The sequence below is a fragment of the Loxodonta africana genome, chromosome 1, assembly GCF_030014295.1.
Source record: "Loxodonta africana isolate mLoxAfr1 chromosome 1, mLoxAfr1.hap2, whole genome shotgun sequence".
Lineage (NCBI taxonomy): Eukaryota > Metazoa > Chordata > Mammalia > Proboscidea > Elephantidae > Loxodonta > Loxodonta africana.
This window is the reverse complement of record NC_087342.1, coordinates 122,582,636-122,608,365: the sequence shown is the minus strand read 5'-3', so window position 1 is coordinate 122,608,365 and position 25,730 is coordinate 122,582,636. Positions and strand designations below refer to the sequence as shown.

The window sequence follows — 25,730 nt, the reverse complement described above, 5'->3', positions numbered from 1 at the left end:
GGATATAAGATTTATAATAAATTCCATATTTTATTTGTAAATTGTAAGCTATAAATTTTATTATTTGCAAATTGTATGCTATAAATACTTTTGGTTAGAAAAATTTATAATAAACTTCTGTGTGTGTACGCACATACACACATACACATCAGCATACAAAATTTGTTTTGGAGCAGCAATTGTTAAACACTTACCAGAACACCACTGGCTTAGAACTTCTCAAAGACAGGAATTGTCTTATTCTTTCTTCAGCTTTAATTTCTGGATAATAGGTAATTCAGTGATCAGTATAAAGTCTGATGAATTAATTGCTATTGTTTTAAGCAAAATTGACACAGAAATCATAGTTCAAGCAGAAATATTTTAAGTTAAAATGGCCTAATTAAATTGAGAAATTAGTAGGTATTTTAGGGAAAAGAAATACATTTTCCAAGGTAGATTTGTAAAGGGCTGACTTGTACAACTATACTAGAGTAATATATTCTGTATGCAGTTTTATCCAATACTCCTATGTACAAAATGATCTATAATTATAGGAAACTACAAAGAAATTGTCCAGACCTTCATGTTAGGCTTCACATTATACTGTACCTTAAGTAAAATATTGTCATAGAGTAAGAACTCCAGACCTTAGTAAAATTAAAAGATGAGGTTTATTGGCAGCAAAATACCATTCAAACGGGGGAAACGCAGATCCCATAAAGTGAAACCAGCAAATCCAAGGAGTGGCTAGAACATGAGCGTACTTAAAGGACAGAACCAGGAGCTAATCATACTATATTCTCATTGGTGGAGGGGAAAAAAGGAAACCCTGGAGGCATAGTGGTTAAGTTCTACAGCTGCTAACCAAAGGGACGCCAGTTCAGATCTGCCAGGTGCTCCTTGGAAAATCTATGGGGCAGTTTTACTCTGTCCTATAGGGTCGCTATGAGTCGGAATCGACTCCAGGGCACTGGATTTGTTTGTTTGTTTGTTTGTTTTGGAGGGAAAAAAAGGGAAGTTAGAGGCGGGACAGCTTGAAACTGGGGTGGGGGGAGGTCTAAGTGATTGGATAAAAGTAGTATGTAGGAGATACATGGTTACTATACATGATTACAGAAGTATGTACTAGCGGGGGATCTCAAAAGAGGGTCACAAGACACTTGCAAGGCAGATGTTCTAGGAACCAATTGTTAAAATAACTTGCTTGTGGCTAAACGTTTTCTGAGAGCATCTTACACAAAGAGTTCCTGGTAACTGTTTGTGTCAAGGCCCTCCAGAGTGACATTCTCCTCCCTCAGAGGTTTGACCATAGAGGAAAACATTTACTGAGCTGCAAGCCTGAATCTACGTCAAAGGTGGGCTATTGTCTAACAAAAAAGCAGAACCCAAGTGCCTCTAGTTAGGCTCCTCCAAAATGTAGAGGATTTGGTCAAGATCCAGAAAATAGCAAAGTTGTGCTTCACAAGGATCCTATGTGGACTTGCTTTTATTTGACTCAAAGAACATAAAACAAGAATTTATAACTTCGCAAATATGAAAAAATCCTAGATGGAAGAGATATTGTTCATGATCCTGTTCTAGAAAGGAATGCATTCTTTCTCCTTGGGAATTTTGTTTTGGGGGGGGGGGGTGGATACCAAATCATCTGCCTTCATCTAGAAGGAAATAAAATTAAAACTATTAATTGTAGAAGGAGGTTTTCCTCTGTTGGGATATCAAATATAACCCCTATACTTAAGCAAATTTTACTTTGAGACCCTATTAACCTAAGTAGCACCTAAAGAGTCTTAATGTTTTAGTAGAAATATACAAAGATATTGAGCAATCTCTGGTGTTAGAATAGTGATTTCTTCAAAGAAAGAGCAGAAACAATGGAGCAAAAGAAGGTGAATAAAATCATTCATAGAATTTTTTATCTTTCGTTTTTTAATTTCTTAGTTGAATTATATTGAGTTTCTTGCAGAGACCCCCTGGCTTTTCAGGGAACATGCTTATTTTAGTGATTTCTCTTTACAACATCACCAGTGCAATTTGTATTTGTACTTATCCTAAGAAAACCACAAAAATATTTATAGCGAGCATTAGAAAACATTGTCTACATTTATCTATATTTACTTTCTATCTTACTGTGAGTACAACTATTGGGGACCATTGTGCTATATGCATTATGAAACTTTGGGTTGTCAGGAAGATTTTTATCTATTCTGTGGATTTGTGCGTGAGATTTCATAAAAGTAAGAGCATAAAAGAGAAAGCAAAATGTAGTGACCATCCGTAGACTAAATGGTAAAGTGTTCTTCATATAGAGGTAATAGTTCCTACTCATCTTTTCAAATATTTCTCCTTTAATGGTGATTGATTTGAATCAGTCCATATTACCACTGGATGAGAATACAATCTCCTTTGTGCTAATTTAACAATCCAGTACAAATTGTACTATGCAAAGAACCACAAGGTAGCAACAACAACAAAAAAGTGATTAAATATGATAAAGTCGTTGCTTTTCAGGAGCATGAGTTCTAAAAAGACAGAAAATAGTAAAAAAATCAATACTCTACATGCTTAGACATTCTAAGTGTATAACTGAAATTAAATATTTCATAGAATAGTTACATGAACTTATACAATTCTCATGTTAAGAAGAATAAAAAAGAATAAGATATATTCACATAGGAAAAAAAGGAGAAATTGTTGCACCAATCCAGAAGACCAATATCTCACTACGAAGAATCCTAAAAAGAGAGAAGAAAAATGGAGAGCCATTTATAAGAATTGAAGAACATAAGCTTACAGATTGAAAGAACTCATTGAGCACTCGGTACAATACATGGAAAAAAACAGGTATGCATATGCACACATGTACACACACACACATAGGTACATACAGTATTGCAAAATTTCAGAACGCCAGAGAGAAAAAGCTGTAAAAGCTCTTAATAAGGAAAATTACAAAATGTCACAAAACAAAACTAGGTCACATACAAATAACAGGGATTCTCAACACCAACATGCGATGGTAGAAAGCACTGGATGGATCAAAACTCTTAAAATTCTTATTGGAATCTTTTCAACCTAAACTTCTATAGTCAACCAATCAATCAAGTGGAGGTGTAGAAGGAAAAAAATTCTAAACATGTAAACTTTCAACACAATATCGCATATTGCAGTATTCTTTCAAACATATGAATCTTAATGTAATTATGAAAATAACAAGACAAATTAAGTATGTGGGACAGCTTATAAAACAGCTGGTCAGGATTCTTCAAAAAAGTCAATATTCTGGAAAGCAATAAAAACCTGGAGTACAATGCTAGTTTTAAAAAGACTTAATCAGATAAAATGACCAAATGCAATTCATGAATCTTGTTTGGTTTTCTTTTTTTAATAGTTATAAAGGATATGTTTAGGACAATTGCAGAACTTGGGTATATGGACTTTTATTAAATAATTATTTTTAGTTTAGTTTTTTTTAGGAATAATAACAGTATTGTATTTATGTAGGGGAATGTTCTTATGCTCAGAAGATGCAAGCTGAAGTATTTATGGAGGAAATGTCACAATTTCTGCAACTGACTTGAAAATGGTTTAGAAAAAATATATATAAAGAGGGATTATGTGAATGGAACAAAATGTCACCAATTGGGAAGTCTAGGTGAAAGATAGATGACTGTTCATTGTACTATTATTTCAATTTTTCTGTATAATTGAAATTTTAAGCCCAAAAAATAAAATAAAAAAGCTGGAGGGTGGGGAACTAAATAGCGAATCAAAACATTTATCTCTGATACACTCCTTAATATGAGACAATTGAAAGAGATGTGTCAACAAGAAATGGGAATGATAACAACAACAAGAAAAGATAGAATTTGGCGAAAGGCAAGCAACACAGAGAGTGATGAGGGACATCTCAGGAAAACCACTCTGCCATCAGACCTAGAAACCCATCCATCTAGACTGGAGTACAATGATATCGTCTTGCAGGAGAGAGGTCTCCATGTATCACAAAAGGAAGTGATAGATTATCTGACATTTTAGAATCCTTGGAAATATTACGGCTAGCTTAACATAATTATGGGCAACAACTGGAGGCAAATAGTCCTATATATAAAAAACCAAGAAAATCATAAAGTGAATTAGCAATTCTTAACTTTAGGAGAACGAAAAGGTTGTATGAGAATAAAAATCGAATTGTATTAATCTAGTTGGACCAACAGGAATGTATTATGTATTATTAATAATGTAAACATATAACTAACAAAAAATTATGATGAAATTGTATTAGGAAGGCAGATGTAAGGAGAAGTATGGGAAACAGTTTATAATAGAAGTAAATCCTTAACAACCCTAATATCTAGTCAATAGGTAATGACTACAATTCACAAATCAAGCAATATTAATTTAACTATATTACTTAAAAATACAAAGATACTGTAAGTATTAGTTGAAAAGGCTAGAAAAGAACTGGAGGTTGGAGAAAGACAAGAAAACATGATATTGTTTTGAGGACATAAACCATTTAGTACTATTTTTATACAATCAGCATGTAATACTTTTCTAAGTATTAAAATCAGCTCTAAGATACACCCACTCTTCGCTTATCCACATAGTTAAGTTCCAAAGACCAGGCCGTTATGTGAAAAATCAGCATTATGGGAAAATGGAGGATGACTACAACAGATCATAAAATGGAGGTTGACTACATCATTACATAACTGCCAAATTACATTGTTACATAATTGCCAGATTGCAGAGAATCATGGCCCACCTAAGTTGACCCATGACTTTAACCATCACAGCCAGCCTTACTCTTGCCTTGCACCTTGGCATTTGTTAATGCCAAATGTATGTTGTTAATGCACCAAATAGTCAGGTAGTAGATTTTTTACTACTGCAGTGAATGTGAAATGAGATAGTCAGTAAGTTAGGAGTAGGCATATTTAAAAATGTTTATACTGCATAGAAATCACTGCTAAAACCAAATTAGGGCATTCAAAGATCAAATGGGAAAACTGTTGTATACTGCAGAGCAAATATATGATGGAATGGAAATTAATGAAACAATAGAAGACATGGAAGTCAGACTCAGAAAACATAATATATAAATAATAGAATTATGTGTCAGGTCAAATAGTAGATGGAAAAGAAAATAATAAAGAAATAATAGAAAGAACTTCCTTGAGTTTATGAAAAATTTTATTCTTTAAATTAAATGGGCTCAGAAGTCTTAGGCAAGACAATGTACAAACTTTCACACCTAGACATTTTCTGCTTAAATTTCTGAACAAGATAAAGAGAGATTTATAAGCCTCCAGACTGAAATGAAGTTGTAGATTGTTGGGGTAGGAGGGTAAGTGCATTTCAAAGAACGAGAGGTACCAGCAAAGGTCCAGAAACAGAAAAGCTAAAGGTTTGTTCAGAAGTAAGGAGTAATCAAGATGGATGGCAAAGATTTAGTGAGAAGTCAATGGCCACAAAGGGCAATAAAGCTAAATCACTCGTTGTTGTTGTTGTTGTTAGGTGCCGTCGAGTTGGTTCCAACTCATAGCGGCCCTATGCACAACAGAACAAAACACTGCCCGGTCCTGCGCCATCCTTACAACTGTTGTTATGCTTGAGCTCATTGTTGCAGCCACGGTGTCAGTCCACCTTGTTGAGGGTCTTCCTCTTTTCCACTGACCCTGTACTCTGCCAAGCATGATGTCCTTTTCCAGGGACTCATCCCTCCTGACAACATGTCCAAAGTATGTAAGACGCAGTCTCGCCATCCTTGCCTCTAAGGAGCATTCTGGTTGTGCTTCGTCCAAGACAGATTTGTTCTTTCTTTTGGCAGTCCATGGTATATTCAGTATTCTTCGCCAACACCACAATTCAAAGGCATCAACTCTTCTTCGGTCTTCCTTATTCATGTCCAGCTTTCGCATGCATATGATGGGATTGAAAATACCATGGCTTGGGTCAGGCACACCTTGGTCTTCAGGGTGACATCTTTGCTCTTCAACACTTTAAAGAGGTCCTTTGCAGCAGATTTGCCCAATGCAATGCATCTTTTGATTTCTTGACTGCTGCTTCCGTGGCTGTTGATTGTGGATCCAAGTAAAAGGAAATCCTTGACAACTTCAATCTTTTCTCCATTTATCATGATGTTGCTCATTGGTGCAGCAGTGAGGATTTTTGTTTTCTTTATGTTGAGGTGCAATCCATACTGAAGGTTGTGGTCTTTGATCTTCGTTAATAAGTGCTTCAAGTTCTCTTCACTTTCAGCAAGCAAGGTTGTATCATCTGCATAACGCAGGTTGTTAATGAGTCTTCCTCCAATCCTGATGCCCAGTTCTTCTTCATATAGTCCAACTTCTCTTATTATTTGTTCAGCATACAGATTAAATAGGTATGGTGAAAGAATACAACCTTGACGCACACCTTTCCTGAATTTAAACCAATCAGTATCCCCTTGTTCTGTCTGAACAACTGCCTCTTGATCTATATAAAGGTTCCTCGTGAGCACAATTAAGTGTTCTGGAATTCCCATTCTTCACAGTGTTATCCATAGTTTGTTATGGTCCATGCAGTCAAATGCCTTTGCATAATCAATAAAACACAGGTAAACATCCTTCTGGTGTTCTCTGCTTTCAGCCAGGATCCATCTGACATCAGGAATGATATCCCTGTTTCCACATCCTCTCCTGAAACCAGCCTGAATTTCTGGCATTTCCCCATCAATATACTGCTGCAGCCGTTTTTGAATGATCTTCAGCAGAATTTTGTTTGCCTGTGATATTAATGATATTGTTCTATAATTTCCACATTCGGTTGGATCACCTTTCTTGGGAATAGGCATAAATATGGATCTCTTCCAATCAGTTGGCCAGGAAGCTGTTTTCCATATTTCCTGGCATAGACTAGTGAGCACCTCCAGCGCTGCATCTGTTTGTTGAAACATCTCAATTGATATTCCATCAATTCCTGGAGCCTTGTTTTTTGCCACTGCCTTCAGAGCAGATTGGACTTCTTCCTTCAGTACCATTGGTTCCTGATCATATGCCACCTCTTGAAATGGTTGAATATCGACTAATTCTTTTTGGTATAATGACTCTGTGTATTCCTTCCATCTTCTTTTGATGCTTCCTGCATCATTTACTATTTTCCCCATGGAATCCTTCACTATTGCAACTCGAGGCTTGAATTTTTTCTTCAGTTCTTTCAGCTTGAGAAAAGCCGAGCGTGTTCTTCCCTTTTGGTTTTCCATCTCCAACTCTTTGCACATGTCATTATAATACTTTATTTTGTCTTCTCAAGACGCCCTTTGAAATCTTCTATTCAGTTCTTTTACTTCATCAATTCTTCCTTTTGCTTTAGCTGCTTCATGCTCAAGAGCAAGTTTCAGAGTCTCCTCTGACATCCACCTTGGTCTTTTCTTTCTTTCCTTCTTTTCAGTGACCTCTTGCTATCTTCATGTATGATGTCCTTGATGTCATTCCACAACTCGTCTGGTCTTCGGTCATTAGTGTTCAATGCATCAAATCTATTCTTGAGATGGTCTCTGAATTCAGGTGGGATATACTCAAGGTCATATTTTGGCTCTTGTGGACTTGCTCTGATTTTCTTCAGTTTCAGCTTGAACTTGCATATGAGCAATTGATGGTCTGTTCCACAGTCGGCCCCTGGCCTTGTTCTGACTGATGATATTGAGCTTTTCAGTTGTCTCTTTCCACAGATATAGTCAATTTGATTTCTGTGTATTCCATCTGGCAAGGTCCATGTGTATAGTCGCCATTTATGTTGGTGAAAGAAGGTATTTGAAATGAAGAAGTTGTTGGTCTTGCAAAATTCTGTCATTCGATCTCTGGCATTGTTTCTATCACCAAGGCCATATTTTCCAACTACTGATCCTTCTTGTTTCCAACTTTCACATTCCAATCGCCAATAATTATCAATGCATCTTGATTGCATGTTTGATCAATTTCAGATTGCGGCAGCTGATAAAAATCTTCTATTTCTTCATCTTTGGCCCTAGTGGTTGGTGTGTAAATTTGAATAATAGTCGTATTAACTGGTCTTCCTTGTGTGCGTATGGATATTATCCTATCACTGACAGCGGTGTACTTCAGGATAGATTTTGAAACGTTCTTTTTGACAATGAATGCAACAGCATTCCTTTTGGAGTTGTCATTCCCAGCATAGTAGACTATATGATTGTCTGATTCAAAAAGGCCAATACCAGCCCATTTCAGCTCACTAATGCCTAGGATATTGATGTTTATGTGTTCCATTTCATTTTTTACGATTTCCAATTTTCCTAGATTCATACCTCACGTGTCTGTCAGTTTGTCGTACTGTGGGGGCTTGTGTGTTGCTCTGATGCTGGAAGCTATGCCACCAGTATTCAGATACCAGCAGGTTCACCCATGGAGGACAGGTTTCAGCTGAGCTTACAGACTAGGAAGAAGGACCCAGCAGTCTACTTATGAAAAGCATTAGCCAGGGAAAACCTTATGAATAGCAGGAGAACATTGTCTGATATAGTGCGGGAAGATGAGCCCCCCAGGTTGGAAGGCACTCAAAAGATGACTGGGGAAGAGCTGCCTCCTCAAAGTAGAGTCGACCTTAATGACATGGATGGAGTAAAGTTTTTGGTACCTTCATTTGCTGATGTGACACAACTCAAAATGAGAAGAAACAGCTGCAAACATCAATTAATAATCGGAACATGGAATGTACGAAGTATGAATCTAGGAAAATTGGAAAGCACTCTTAGAGCGATTGGTAGATGGAGTGTATAATTGCTAGCCTGCTTCCACATTCTGCATTGGCAAATCTTCATTAGTTTTGTTAGACTATTTAGTCAAGTAATCAAAACCACAACACAACATTATATTATTTAACAGATCTAAAAATCACAGAATGCACAACAAAATAAAAGCTATTTAAGTCATATATTTCTTCCTTTATTTTCATTTTTGTTTTTTTGCAGTAATTACTACATCTTCTTTCCTAAAAATTAACCACAGTTTTGGGACCCTGAATTTCATAGTTTCAATCTTAATGTTGATTTTTATTGGAAGAAAAAAATTCCCAATGAGGTTATAAGATAAATATGTTAACACTATTATTAGGTCATCATAATTGTTCTTTTCTACTCATAATATTTCCAGAAGAAAAATATATTTTCTTAAATGGTCTTCATTAGTATCTATCAAAATTTGAAATAAATCCCAGAGCAAGTATTGCTATTTCAGTGATATGCTGAGTTTAGTTAACAAACATTAATACCTGATTCATAAAATGTTACTCATGTTTATGTGGGAATTATTAATCTAGTAAAATGCAATGCATAATAATTTAACCAAATAAAAAACTAAACCAATGTTCCATTGTATAAAATCCTGTTAACCAAAAACAGATCAAAGGTTATCAGATTGATTGCTAATAAGTCTTTCTATCATTTTCCGCCTTAGGGATATGATGATGGCTATGGGGGTGAATATGACGACCAGACCTATGAGGCTTATAATAACAGCTATGCGACCCAAACACAAAGGTAAGACATTTTCTGTCTAAAGCATCCTTCCCAGGATTTTGTCTAATCCTGATACTTTGTTCCTTGAATCCGGATATCAGTTACCTTATGTGAGAGTTTCTAGCAGTGTTTCTTTTCTCTGTTATCTTTCTGAATTATCAAGTTGCTAACTAAACTGTGAGAGGTAAAAGATAATCTTGCAGTGGTTAACAATGAAATAGTAGTGTATTATTTTCAGGCTGGATGATTGTAATGAGCCATATAACTAAAAAAAAAAAATTTTTTTTTTTTTTTATATAACTAAGCAACCCATTAAACAAGCTTGTATTTAAATAACTACTCCTGTTACTTTTGATGATTTAGTAATTCAGACATGGAGCCCTGGTGGTGCAATGGTGGCTGCCAGCTGAAAGGCAGTTCGAACCCACCAGCCGCTCATGGGAGAAAGATGTGCTAGTCTGCTTCCATAAATATTACAGCCTTGGAAACCCTATGGGGAAGTTCTACTCTGTACTATAGCATTATGAATTAGAATGGACTCAAAAGCAATGGTTTCTGGTTTTTGGAGTAATTCAGACAACAGTGAAAACAAGGCACTTGTTCATTTTGACTTTCCCCCCCAACATAATTTTCATTTGTAAAACAAAAAAATTAGGAAATCCTATTGGTACTCTGAAAAGAGGCAAGTTCTTAAAATATTTTAAGGAATTCCTTTCCTTTCTTAATGGTTCTTGAAATTGTTGCGTATATCTTTTTAGATTGACACAAAATTTGTGATATAAATGCTTTTTTTTTTACCTTTTTAAAGTCAATTTCTTGATGCATTATCAGTAAAATTAGTGTACAGTTGTATGAGCTTAGCAAATGCATACCACCATAAAACCACGACCAAAATCAAGAGATAGAACATTTTCATCACCCCAAAATATTTCCTTATGGCCCTTTGTAATCAGCTCCTCCTCCACCCTCAGGCCTTAGAAAATAGTGATCTGGTCTTTGTCACTATAGTTTTGCCTCTTCTAGAATGTCATATGAATAGAATCAATACAACATGCAGCCTCTTGAATCTGGCTTCTTTCACTTAGCATAATGCATTTGGTATTCATTCATGTAGTAGTGTGTATCACTATTTTGTTCCCTTTTTATCATTCTGCAGTATTTCATTGTATGAATGTACTACCGTTTGTTTCTTCATTCAACAGTTGAAGAACATTTGGGTTGTTTCTATTTTTTGGCAATAATGAGTAAAATTGCTATAAACACAAAATTTTAGAAAAAATCAATTTTTTTAAGATTTTTAATGAAAAAAGTTACACATATAATAGGAAAGTAAAAGGGACCCACTTGATAGTTAAAGAATTCTCTCCTTTATGTGACTTAAGGAAACCAATAGAGCTAATTGCTGCAAAATCGTTATAACATTGATAATTCATTTCCCAACTTTATTAGCACCCAAAGAGATTTAGATACATTATTAAGTAAGATTTGGGGGTTGAGGAGATGGCAAAGAAAGAAACAACTTTAAGCTCCTTTATGGAGTAGAGAACATCTACCTGTACTGCATTAAGTGTAGATTTTCCATGACCTGAGGGACTGGATGGTAAAAGGGCTGAAGGAAAATTCTGTTTAGAGAGAATACTGTGGACAGTTAGGAAAAAGATAAATGTGAACTGATAGCTTTTAAACTAAGCACAACTGCTGTTATTATTACGGAAATAGCCATCTTCAGCTTTGGGTAATTGCTTAGTAGTAGGTTAAGTAGCAAAGCCATCATTAGCCAAGAGCTTCTACTTTGGGTAATATCTTAATTGTCTCAATTGCATATTGGAGCACAGTTAACACAATTATTTAGGATAATGAGGGAAAAGTTTTGCATCACATCATAGACACTGAACAGAGTACCGTAACAATTTGGCTACATATTTATAACATGTGCTAATATATTCAATCAAATTCCTACCTCATCACTGAACGTTAGTGCACAAAAAATAATGATAATAATGATTTATAACTTGTTTCACAAACCCTTTGGTAGAAAACACAATCACCACACACTATAAACACAAACATAAATTAAAAAATGCATTGCATTGGGTAAATCTGCTGCAAAAGCAAAAATGTCACTTTAAGGACTAAAGTGTACCTGTCCCAAGCCATGATGTTTTCAGTTACCCCAGATGCATACGAAAGCTAGACAATGAATAAGGAAGACCGAAGAATTGATACTTTTGAATTATGTTATTGGCAAAGAATATTGAATATACCATGGACTGCCAAAAGAAGTACAGCCAGAATTCTCCTTAGAAGTGAGGATAGTGAGACTTTATCTCACATACTTTAGACATGTTATCATGGGGGATCAGTCCCTGGAGAAGGACATCATGCTTGGTGAAGTAGAGGGTCAGCAAAAAAGAGGAAGACCCTCAGCAAAACGGATTGACACAGTGACTACAACAATGGGCTCAAACATACCAATGATTGTAAGGATGGCACAGGACCAGGCAATGTTTTGTTCTGTTGTATATAGGGTTGCTACGAGTTGGAACAGACTAAACGGCACTTAACAACATGAAATACAATTAAGATAACATAGAAAAAAAAACAAAAAAAATTTTTTTTTTAACATACATAAGATAATTCCTTGATGTACTTATGTAGGCTATATTCAGCTCCCTAATGGCAATATAGAAGAATTTGGGGGAAAAAATTGTCTTGTTGCCATGAAGTGTAGTTTATATGTAAAAACATGCACTTCTGCTTCCTCATTTTCCCCTTTCTTACCTATTCGATTTTTCAGAGTTAAACTCTTCCTATCCTTTCTAATCAATCTCAAGAGCCACCTCCTCCAAAAAGGCTTTCCTTAACCCTTTATTTGGGATTAACCTGTTTTGCCCCTGAATACCAGTAGCACCATATCTTTACTTTTTCTCTTGCCTTAATGTTAGAATAATTTGATTACACATCTCTTATCACCTTTAACGGTTATTCAGAATTCTTTTCTGGTAACTTTTATGTCCTTCACATTACCTAGCGTTGGATTTTTCATAAGTTAATGATTGTTGAATACATGAATGTCAGACCTAACATGTACTTACACTACGGGGACACAAAATAAGAGCCTCGTCCCTCAAAGCAAATATGATCTACAGTGTTGTATGCATCATATTTACAGGCAAAATATTTGTGTGTTTCTCAGGTACTTCAGGGTTAAACCAGAAGGAACAAGGAAGGCCGGCCATGGAATTAGTCATAATAATTATGGTATAATAATTATAAAATATCTATTTTGGTCAAAATCATATCCCCGATAATAGTATAATGTCTGGCACACTAGAGGTTCTCAATTAAGATTTATGTAATAAATTAATGAAAAATAAATGAATGCATTAGTGAATGAATGAAATTACCACAATTATTCCAGAAAACTGTATGGAAGAATTATTTAATAAAAATTTGTAATATAAATTGATAAATACTGTGAGAATTTAATAGTGTTAAATCCCTATCTTTAGATTACTGGTCCAACTATGCCAGCAGAAGGTAGGATTAACAGTTCATTTAAATGAACACTTTTAGTGAGTGATTATGTATGTCAAGTAGCATACTAATCTCACAGTGAAAATATTTGAATATATGTTTTTTATATATTTGAGCATTTGCTATTGATAATTTCATAAGGAGACTTTTGCAAGCTATGTATGTATTTGAATAAACGTATCGCAAGTGCAACAACTAGAGAGTAATCAAGTACTTAGGAATTAAAAATGAGAGAAAATTCATTTTCTATAAGAATTGTCTAGAATTGTCTTTTTCAAAAGATGGCTCTTTAATTAGACTTTGAAAAGTAAGATTTGGATTAGCGGAAGGAAATCGAGAAAATATTTTAAAAAATGAAATAAAGAAAACCATATGAGCATAAAACTCCTGCAGCATTTCCAAACAATGGGAATATTATTTTCAAATGGCCTGAGTTTGTTGCAGTCAAAATCAGAAGAAAGGCTGCTTTGGATTCTTGGAGGGAAAAGAATAGAGTATGTGTGATTTAGCAAAACTGAGATAAAACATAAAATCTTTGGAAGAATGTGTTCTTTAATTGACTCATTAGTCAGCACAGGTGAATACAGAATTTGTGAGGATTTTAAAGTAAAAACTGGATGCCTCAGTGGAATAATTATATCATCTTCAATAAAGATTCTGGGGAAGTTCACAAGGTAACAACACTACAAAAGTTCACCTGAAGTTCAAAAGCTATAACAACTTTAATGAATCCTCAGTTGTCTTGTAAGGTATCATTAGTTCTGGGAAATTTCAAATAGAAGAAAAAAGGACCTCTCTAAAAAGTCCTCAGGAGACAGCTCAACTGAATGACACATTAATGATGGATAAAGAAGACAATGGACATGAGAGTCTCCAGCCACCTTTTTCTCTTCCTCCGTGTCTGTCAGGAGAAAAAGTAAGGTGATAGACTGATGATTTTATTATGCAAGCTTCTAATTGCACTGTTAGTATTGTAATTTTCAGGGGAACTCAATTCCTTGAAGTCTTTGGCTTAAGACAAATTACATCCTATGATTAACACCTTTAATTAGGCCAAACATTTCAATTCTGTTCGTGTTCGGATGCCTCATTTTTTATGCACTCCTCAACAGCATTAACATTTTCAGAGATCATCCTGCTGAAATCATGTGAATTCACAAGATCTTGCCAACATTTCTAACATCCAAATTTTAAGCAAATATCTGTGGCAACAAAATCAGAGATGTAGAAAAATGTAACTCTAATTTGTTGTTGTTGTTATGTGCCATCAAGTTGATTCCAACTGATAGTGACCCTATAGGACAGAGTAGAACTGCCCCCAGAGAGTTTCCTAGGCTGTAATCTTTATGGGAGCAGATAGCCAGGTCTTTTCTCCCATGAAACTACTGGTGGGTTAGAACTGCTGACCTTTCAGTTAGCTGCCAGGCGCTTAACCATTGTGCCACTAAAAACCAAACAAGGCCAAACCCATTGCCGTCGAGTCGATTCCAACTCATAGAGACCCTATAGAACAGAGTAGAACTGCCTCATAGAGTTTGCAAGGAGCTCCTGCTAGATTCAAACTGCTGACCTTTTGGTTAGCAGCCATAGCACTTAACCACAACACCACCAGGGTTTCCAGCTAGAGCTTCTTGATTCTCATTTACTTAAATGCAAGCAATAATACCGTAATTGAAAGTGAAAAGCTCAATTCCGATTATTGGTTTTAATAGAAATTTAATTTGGAGATGAAATGTCAAGAATCTATAATTTTCTAGTGTAGATTTTTGGCTGCAGATTGGCATAATAGGCAAAATATTTGAATGGAAGCCTTTACTTTCCTTGAAGCATGAATCAGGTGAGAAACTGATACAACCTAGGAAAAGACACCTCCTTTCTGCTGATTAATCAAGGAAGGTATCACAAGTGCAAAGCTTTATCTCCTGATATGGAAGGCAGTAGTTATCAAAGTTTTCTAAAATAAAAATCGCTTTTGAATATCTGTAACTGTCAGAGTCTACACAGCAGGAAAAAAGTGAGACTCTCAAATTAGGATAATTTCAGGAGAGTTTAACAAGAGGACTGCTTTTAGTGACAAAGCATAGGGAAACCAGACACAATGCAGTCCCCTGAGGTGAGTGTTCTTGGGAAAAGGTACTCTGCCACCAAAACCAGGAATGAAAGGGACCAGAGAGAGCTGTAGGATATCAACTGACAGGATCTGAGACCTTTGATTCAGAATGGCAGGCATTGCCTCCTCACAGGAGGATGCCCGAACTCACTCTCCTCTCTCCTAGTCTTCTACTGTTGCTGCCTATTGGCGGACCCTCTGGAGGCAGAGGACAAGAGACCTAGAAGATGCAGTTTCCATGAGTCAGCCCTGGGGCTTAGAAGCAGCTGGGGGGAGAGTGAAGCTGGGAAGGCAAATGGAAGAGATCCAGCCCAATAACCCAATTTTTTTACTGCACCTCAGTACCTAGTAATTATGGTTATTAGTGTCAGTTAGTTGAAGGTATAAATAATGACATGAAATTTCTGTGGGAACAGTTTTGCTTTTAAATGAATTCGAATTTTATTAATGAGAAAAGCATCTACATACTAAAAAAAAGTCAGAATATACTTTATGAGGGCTTGGTGAACAAATGGAGTCTCAGATCCTGTATACAACTTTTTTGCTCCTCAAAGGTCAGAGTCCACAGGATGGGAACCTCTGCTCTGTTGTTCAGGGACTACTTGGAACTAATGGTTCATAATAAAGCCAGCATTTATTTTGTGCCAGCTGCTATGCTTTGGGGGCACTTTATCTCATTAAATCCTCCCAACAATATGTGAGACAGGTACTGTTTTATCTCCATTTTATATAAAGAAAAATTAAAATGTAGGTATTCAAAGTTCATTGAAGTGGTAAATGTTGGGTTTGAATCCAATTAATAAATACTATCTAAAAAAATTCATTACTTTAACAGACCTCTGTTATGTACCTGCATAGGCCAGAAGGAATATGTTTTTGCTGCAGGGTCACTGCAAGTCGGAATCAACTGACAGTAGTGGGTTTGGTTTTTGGTTTATAGGGTTGCTGTGAGTCGGAATCAATTCGACGGCAGTGTGTTTGGGTTTTTTTTTTTCTGGTATAATAAGAACTTAAGGAATTATTTGCATGCTTTTAAAAAGGTTCTAACCAAAGAGTACCTGAAAACACAGAGAAAAATTAAAATTATTTAACTATTGTTTTCAGGCTATAAGTTTAACGTGAACCCTTGTACAGTGAAACCTCTGAAAACCAGAACTCGACGGGAGTGTCTTTTTTTTTTCCAGGTCTTGCAAGTTTTCCTCCTTTGACAGGTTGCAGTATTACCACTTTTCTATCACTTGTTTTCATGGAAAATATTTGAATTTTCCTTCTCTGACAGGCGTCCGCCTTACAAGGTTCTAGCTTTCACAGATTTTACTGTATTTGGTACTGTCTACAGAACAGCATCTAATGAAAACTTATGTGTAAGGCATTGTAGTTACCCAGTAATGTAATAAAAGTTATAATATTAAGTATATAACAGCTTGTTCTGTTCAGTTAAGTGGCACTATTTGCTAGAAAGTGACTCACCCTCATTTTGTAATTTAATTCTATTATGTCTCAATATGATAGTCAAAGTTGAGATTGAATTTACAGAAGGTTATTGGATTGGAAATAGCTTCCCATAGTTACTCTACAAGTTAGGTGTTTTTTCCTGCCACCTACTACAAAGACAGTAGAACTGACATTGTTTGAATTTATTTCAACAGAATGGAAACCTAGCTTCAGGTAAATATAATCACACTTTTTTTAGTCCTCATCTGACATTTATTTTAGACAATTAGGATAACTGCTGCTAGTTTTAGGAAGGGAACAATGTGTTTCCTCAAATTAATCATCACATATCTATTGCGTTTGTTAATGATTTTTGATAACTAAACTACTTGCCTAAAATAGTCTATTTTTAAAAAACGTACTATTGAAGTATTTTTGTATTACAAAACTCTAATGAGAACCGTTAGAATAACCATTTCCCTAGAGATATGAATGAAGAGTATCCCAAGGGAACCTATGAAAGTGTCCTAGTTAGTAATTTAAACTTACTTGATCATTTATTGAGATCAGAACATGTCAGTATGTCAGTCATTTCTCCTCAGCAGATTAGTTTAGAGTTGGAGACATCCTTCAGGCAGGAAACAGGAAGGTATTAAGTAAACTGTACATAAGAAGAGTTTCAGAAATGGCAAAGAGTTTTAGACTCCTGAAGGACCTGATGTGTTGACAAAAGACCAGCATTAAGGCCAGATAAAGAACCTAGGATGAAAGGCTGGCTTCAATTATAAATGAAGAAGCTTTAGCTCCACCAAAAAAAGAACCTTATTTAGTGTCTAGTTAATCACCTACTTAGGAATCAGGCAATACTCATGAATGTATATGATGGTCAAGATGTAATTAATAAGGGATGAAAGAGAGTGTGGCAAACTGGAAAGTACGTGTCTATCTAAAGCAACTATCTTCTGTTCAGATTGAGGAGACTGTGGCCATGTAGTCTGTATAGGGTCGCCGTGAGTCGGAATCGACTCGACAGCAATGGGTTTGGATTTTGGTTTCAGTCTGTATACAGTAAGGGGCCCACTAGTGCTAGATTATTTGCTTATTTTTTCCCAAGAAAAGCTGAAAATCTAAGCTTTCTGGTTACTATTGTTACATAACAAGCCACCCCAAAACTTATTGGCACAAAACAACCATTTCTATTATGCTCATGAATTCTGTGGATCAGGCATAGCAGGCCTGGCTTATCTCTGTTCCCCTGTGTCTGGGGCCTCAGCTGGGAAGGCTCATAAACTGAGGGTGACTCAACTGCTGGCTACTGGAATCATCTGGAGATTCCCCTTTCACATACCTGGCAGTTTATGCTGACTGTCAGCTGGTACCTCAACTGGAGCTGTTGGAATACCTACAGGGTCCACTCCATGTGGCTTAGGCTTCCACACAGCATGTCAGCTCAGGGCCCCAGATAAGAGTATCTCAGTTAATTAAGCAGAATCTGTATTGCCTTTTATGATGTAGTTACAAGCAAGTCAAAAGTCCACCCAGATACAAGGGAAGGAGAATTAGACCTCACCACTTGATAAGGGGGACTGGCAAGGTTCAAAGATGGAAAATATTGTTGTGGCCATTTTTGGAAAATGTAATCTGCCACATCAGTTTGTCAAGGTAATTTCCTGATTTTGACATGCTGGCAATTTTTTTTTTTTTTTTTTTAATTAAACACTCTAAAGACTAAAACAAATGTATCTGAAGGTAGCTGTGGCTGTTGTTTTCTTAATTCTGCTCTAGGCAAAATAGCCAAGATAGAAAAGTCAGTATCTAGAAAGTGCCTCCAAGGGCACAGTAAGAAGTTCTTTAGAGTGCCTATTTGACTGCACTACCTAGTCTGTCCTAAAATCTAGGGGTAGGCTATTGGGGACAATTAGGGAAGAACAGAATGGACTGTGGCATCCTAATGATCATGAAGATGGCTCAAGATCAGGCAAAATTTCATTTTGTTGTACATGAGGTCACCGTGAGTTGGAGCCAACTTGATGGCAACTCACAACAGCAACAGGGAGGAAGACACATATGGAAATAGACACGTATCTTGTGGTAAGTACTATACTAGAAGGATGTTCTATATGATGGAGAGCACACTGGAGACCACTCAAGTGAAGAGTGAAGTATACTGGGATAGCATAGAAGGCTTCCCAGACGAGCCGATGCTAACCTGAGAATCAACTTTTATGTAAACTTAGTCAGGAAAGTGCATCATCACGTGCAAAGACAACCAAAAAAAAAAAAAAAAAACCAAACCCAGTGCCGTCGAGTTGATTCCGACTCATAGTGACCCTATAGGACAGAGTAGAACTGCCCCATAGAGTTTCCAAGGAGCGCCTGGGGCATTCAAACTGCCGACCCTTCGGTTAGCAGCCATAGCACTTAACCACTTAACCACTACGCCACCAATGAGAATATGATTCATTACTACGAATTGTATGTCCTTCAAAGGGATCATATTATATTTCGGAATAGAAGGGCATTTTGGTTGGAAAAGAACAGGAAAGCCTGGATATAACATTCAGAAATAAGAAAAAAAATATTTTGGAATAGAATTTGAAGCTTTCATCAAACTTAGAAATAGGTAAAAACCAAATTAATCTTAGGAAAAAATTATAATTATCTTTTTTCTGTACCATGTGAATTTGGCCATCTCAGCTCAAAAAATTCTCTGCTACTTGCTATTCCATCCCATTCCAGTACAACCTTTCTGTACTTTTATTACTTTCTTTGGTTTCTTAGTGCATTTGTACTTAAAAAATTTTTTAAACCTCAAAACTTTTTTTTTTTTTTTAATTAAACATTGCTCTTAATTTTTTTTTTTTTTAATAAAAGAAGGGAGATATTTCTCCCCTAACACTTTGGACAAGATGGAAAAGGTAGTGCTTTGTGATCTTAGAATCTTAGAGTTGGAATAATAAAAATAAGACTCACTTTAGATCCTAAAAGGATCCCAAAAAGGAAACAGAAATTACCTGGGAGTGAATGTGGAATAGACTTAAATGAGATATGTTGTTAGGTGCCGTCGAGTCAGTTCCTGCTCATAGCAACCCTATGTACAACAGAACGAAGCACTGCCCTGTCCTGTGCCATTCTCACAATACTTACACTTGAGCCCATTGTTCTCAGTCACTGTGTCAATCCATCTCATTGAGGTCCTCCTCTTTTTCCACTGACCCTCTACTCTACCAAGCATGATGTCCTTCTGCAGAGACAGATCCCTCCTGATAGCATGTCCAAAGTATATGAGAAGAAGTCCTGCCATCCTCACTTCCAGTGAGTATTCTGGCTGTGCTTCTTCCAAGACAGACTTGTTCGTTCTTCTGGCAATCCATGGTGCATTCAATATTCTTCACCAGACATTCGAAGGCATCAATTCTTCTTCAGTCTTCCTTATTCATTGCCAAGCTTTCACATGCATATGAGGCCATTGAAAATACCATGGCTTGGGTCTGGCACACCTTATCCCTTAAAGTGACGTCTTTGATTTTTAACACCTTAAAGAAATCTTTTGCAGTGTATTTGCCCAATGAAATGTGGCTTGTGATTTCTTGACAGCGGCTTCCATGGGTGTTGACTGTGGATTCAAGTAAAATGAAATCCTTGACAATTTCAATCTTTTCTCCATTTATCTTGATGTTGTTTATTGGTCCAGTTGTGAGGATTTTTGTTTTCTTTATGTTGAGGTGTAAAATCCATACTGAAGGCTGTGCAGTAAGTGCTTGAAGTCCTCTTCACTTTCAGCAAGGAAGGTTGTGTCATCTGCATAACACAGATTGTTAATGAGTCTTCCTCCAATCCTGACACCCCGTTCTTCTTCATATAGTCCAGCTTCTCCGGTTATTTGCTCAGCATACAGATTTAATAGATATGGTAAAAGGATACAACCCTGACACACACCTTTCCTGACTTTTAACTGCTCAGTATCCACTTGCTCTGTCTGAACAGCTTCTTCTTGATCTATGTACAGCTTCCTCACGAGCACAATTAAGTGTTCTGGAGTTCCCATTCGTCACAATGTTATTCATAATTTGTTATGATCCACACAGTTGAATGAATGCTTTTGCATAATCAATAAAACACAGGTAAACATCCTTCTGGTATTCTGCTTTCAGCCAGGATCCATCTGACATAAGCAATTATAGCCCAGGTCCCACATCCTGTTCTGAATCCAGCCTGAATTTCTGGCAGTTCCCTGTCCATATATTGCTGCAGCCGCTTTTGCAGCAAAATTTTGCTTGGGTGTGATATTAATGATATTGCTCGATAATTTCTGCATTTGATTGGATCACCTTTCTTGGGAATAGGGATAAATATGTATCTCTTCCAGGCAGTTGGATAGATAGCTGTCTTTCAAATTTCTTGGCATAGATAAGTGAACACTTCCAGTACTACATCAGTTTGTTGAAACATCTCAATTGATGTTCCATCAATTCCCTTGTTTTTCATCAATGCTTTCAGTGCAGCTTGGACTTCTTCCTTCAGTACCATCAGTTCCTGGTGATATGCTACCTCTTGAATTGTTTGAACGTCATCTAATTCTTTTTGGTACAGTGACTCTGTGTATTCCTTCCATCTTCTTTTGATGGAATAAATAAACACAGACACTAGCCTCTTTTCATTTTAGGTCAGATGTTATTGCCAATAAATTCAGACACCCATTTAAAAAAAAAAAAACGCTTTTGATTTTAGAGGTCTTTGAATTTGGAATTCAAGAATAAGTGGTTGTGGACTTGTATTATGTGATATTCAGTAAAACTGAATTGTAGGAGATAGAGAAAGAGGAAAGAGAGGAGGCCAAAGGCTTAGTCGGGAACATAAACATTTCCTAAGATAGCAAGCTTATAATAATAATATCCACAGCACTGAACATTTTCCAAGGGACCCTGGTGGCACAGCAGTTAAGCACTCAGCTGGTAACCGAAAGGTCAAGAGTTCAAACCCACCAGCTGCTCCAAGGGAGAAAGATGTGGTAGCCTACTTGGAAACCACATGGGACAGTTCCACTCTGTTCTGTGGGGTTTCTGTGAGTCAGAAACAACTCGATGGCTGCAGGTTTTTTGAGTTTGAAGCATTTTCAATGTGCCAGATGTTTCTATACTGGGCACTTCATATACATCTCATGAGAGAGATAGTAGTACCCCACATTACAGATTAAACTAAGACTAAGAATGTTTACATTGCCAGGATTTTATATCTAATAACTAGCAGGTTCAAGCTTTAAACTGATTCCTGCCCAATTCTAACTACTGGGCCCTTTGTTCTAATACCATAACCCACTGCTGTCGAGTTGATTCCGACTCACAGTGAACCTTAACTCAGCATAGAACTGCCCCACAGAGTTTCCAAGGAGTGCCCGGTGGATTTGAACTGCCGACCTTTTGGTTAGCAGCTGTGGCACTTAACCACTCCACCACCAGGGTTTCCTCTAATACCGTATTGCTTCCTAAATATGTTCTTCCAGTTTTAAATATTTCAGCTTATTAGAAAACTCTTAAATCAAAGTAACACCTACCTCCCTATAACCTCCATCTATGTGTGTCAGTCTCTAATCTGCCCTTTGAAGTAACATAGGTAACGTACCTAGATTGCTTTTTTCTTCCACATACCAACCTTTCTTGAAGAAGATATTGTCCCTCTATCAATAGCCAACCCAGAGTGTGGTAGAATGCATTCTTGGCTACAATTCTTCACCCTTCCCTGTGTTCACAACCTTTGCTGTGTGATTTTTCACTCCCTCCCTCTAAAGGGGCAGGGTATATTTTCCAGACTCCTGCTTACCTCATATTTTGCTTTGACCAATAGAATAGTGAGGAAGTCTCCATATGCCATTTCTCAGCATAGGCCTTAAAAGGCCTGTGTGCTTCTCACTTGTCCTCTTGTCTTCACCATGAGGAAAGCTCCCCCCAGATAGCTGCTGCCTTCTTAGTCTGGGCTCCAGAATGGACACACAGGGGAAGCCCAAACCCTGTTGAGGCAAGCTTAGCTTGATTCATAGCTTGGAAGGGAACACTGAACAAGCCACCCTATATCAACCAACTTGCAACTAACATGAAAATATTTTAACTACACAAATATGTATTGTTATATGCTGCTGATATTTTGTGGTTGTTTATTATGCAGCATTACTGTAGAAATGATAAACTAGTGCCCCGGGCAAACTCCCACATGGTTTACCTCAACTATTCTTGGTATAGCATGAATCCCATTTTACCAAACATACTAGTTCTCTTCTGAAACAATCCATTTGTCCAACAGTCCATCTTAAAATGTGGAACAATAATATTGAGATATATTATATCAGATGAGAGCTGCCTAGTACGAAGAAAAAAAAAAAAAAACAAAGAAAAGGTACTGTTATATCTTCTGGTCCTCGCCTCAAATTCCTTCAATATAATCTGACTGTGTGGTTTTCTTAAGTGTCTATATTACATTATTGGGATTTATTGAACCTATTTTCAACTAAAAACCTAGGTTGTTTCTAAATGAACTGTTGTCAAGCCAGTTCTTACACCACGCTGCACCTTTGCAATTGATTTTTTTGACCTAAATGTAGAAATGTACATTTATCTTTGTGACAGTTTACCTTGTTATTTAGGTTTCTTAGTGTTGGTTTTGAGCTACCTTTTTGAATACTAATTCTTGAAAGCAGCTTATTAGTTATATGTCCTACTTATGTAAGTTTTCATAAGCACATCTTATATTTCTTTATTCAAGTAATTTTCAAAAAAAATTTGGGAAAACAGAATACTAGGAACAAAGTTCAGTAGCAGTCTTTAAATTGACATTGACTACTAATTAAAGTTCTGCGAGAATGATTGTAGATACAACCAAAAATCTACATGGCTATACTGTCAGGCAATTTACAAATTATTCACAAGAAGTTATATAGTGTTTTAAAGCTATTTATTCATTTATTCAGCAATCATTGAATATCGCTATTTTGAATCTATATATTCAGAAATGAATAAAGCCTAGCCCAGACTTTGATTTATTTATGATCTAATGCAGTTTTTTGCAAAGTATGATCCTGGACTTCATCCAAAACACCCAAAAATGAAATTGCAGATTTCTGGGCCTGCTAAGGCCCGCCAAATCTGAATCTGAAGGCTGAAAATCAGGAATCTACATTTTGCACAAAGCACCCCTGTGATACTTATACACACTAAATTTTGAGAACCATTCTGCTAGAGAAAGAGGCATAAATGTAAAAAGATAGTTCTGACACAATGAGAGGAGTTCTACATGAAGATTTGGGCAAAGTCTTTACAGAAGAGAAGTGCGGACATGACATCTTGTGTGCGGAGGTCTTAGAAAACTTTAATAAGAAGCTGATCACTCAGCTGGACTCCAGGAGAATGATGAGTACCTTTCCAGGGGAGGAAGTAAAGGATATTCCATCTAGACAGAAGGAATAACATGATCCCGGGCATAGGGTCATGAAAGAATTTGTGTTGTTCAGAGACATACCACTATGTCTAGATATAGAGTATGCAAGAGGGGTGATGGAAAGAAGGCTGGATAGGTTATTTAAGGGTAGACCAAAGAGGGAATTATGTGCTGTGCTACGGAATTACCACTCACAATCTGAAGAATAAAGCAAAGAGTGATATGTAAATGCATAATTACAATTCACTTCAAAGTGTGTCACAATGATAGTGAGAGAAGCAGCTAGAATTTGAATTTCCTTTCTCTTTGTGGTAATATGGCACTGCTCAAGTTTAGCAATAAGCAGACTTCTTAATACTTCTAAGCATAAAATAGTTAAAACCTCTCCAGAAGTAAGTTACTTGCTGAGAGGCCCTGGATGAACCTGGCCTAATTTTCTCAGATAAAGAACATCCTTGTTAAAATGGAATAATTGTTATCAATTCACATATTCCTTTCTCAAGCTTGATTATATTTATTCAAATTTCCAAAGTCTGGTGCATGATAATAACCCTTTAACAAGCAATGAGTGATTCTGGAACAGTACAAAACACAGGTGGGATTCCATTTGTGCTTTGAATGAGGAAGAATATAAATCACTGTTAACATGTAGCCATAGTTCATCTTGCACCAATGAATTCAGACTCAAAGTCAACTAGATTAGAGTATTGAAATAATTAGAAATTATACTGATGTTTACAGCACTGAAATCTTACTGTTACTCATGAATTATGACTCAGCCAAGGAAATATGTGTATACAGTTAAAATTATGTCCATTTCAAAATAAGGTTCAATAACTTTTATGTAATTGTACCAAAGCCATGTAACAGTTCATTTAGTAATGTCATGTACCACTGAGCCTAATTAATCAGTCAGTTGAAGGTCTTATTTACAGAAAATAATTGCGATGTTCTGGTGATAATTCCACACAGTAAAACAGAAGATTAATGTTTTTGTTATAAAATTGCTCACCCCTCATTTATGTAATAAAGGGTCAAAGTAAGCAAAAAATGCAAGCTGAATTAGAAATAAATGATTAAAGAGTGTCTAGAAAGGGGGACTGTTTTCAGAAATGTATGTACAGGGTTAAATCTGGAAAAGAAAAACATATCCAAATATATTGCTCTCTCATTTGGGCATGAGGTTACACTCTCAAAACATCCATTTTCTGTAAAGAGGATCATTGCAAAGCTGATCGTAATTCTGCCCTAGATGCCTTATATAGATCATCTATCTTGATCCTTAATCTATGAGCAGAATAAACATGTCACTTCTCTCATGAATAATCAGCCTACATTTCATCCCGTGAACATTAAATGCCATCAACTGAAACTTAAGAGGGCATGTATGGTTGTTTCATGCTTTAGAATATTTCAAGAAGATGAAATCTCTATCAGCTCTGTAACCTTTATGAATATGAAAAAGAGAAGCTTTATGTCTATACTTCATTGATTGGATGATGGCATATTACTAATATTTATTGAGTGCCTGCTGTGTACTAGGCGCTTATCATGGCACTGTCACAGGCTATCTCATTAACACTTGAGGTAGATAATATTATTGCTTCATTAAGGCGAAGAAACTGGAGGTCAGAGAGATTAAGTGATTTTTCCCAAGTGACATGCTCACAAACACACCAATTAGCAGCCCTTGGTTTTAAGTTCAGCTGCCTTTTCTTTTTTTTT

General features: G+C 36.4%; 1 protein-coding gene across 1 annotated transcript in view; it reads left to right on the top strand.

Moving 5' to 3' along the window:
• Positions 1 to 25,730, top strand: part of KHDRBS2 (KH RNA binding domain containing, signal transduction associated 2) — a 638,752-nt gene that overhangs the window by 565,624 nt on the left and 47,398 nt on the right. Inside the window, exon 7 of the mRNA XM_003404411.3 lies at positions 9,435 to 9,517. Within this exon, the coding sequence (XP_003404459.1) occupies positions 9,435 to 9,517 (83 nt within the window). The remainder of the gene's footprint in view (positions 1 to 9,434; positions 9,518 to 25,730) is intronic.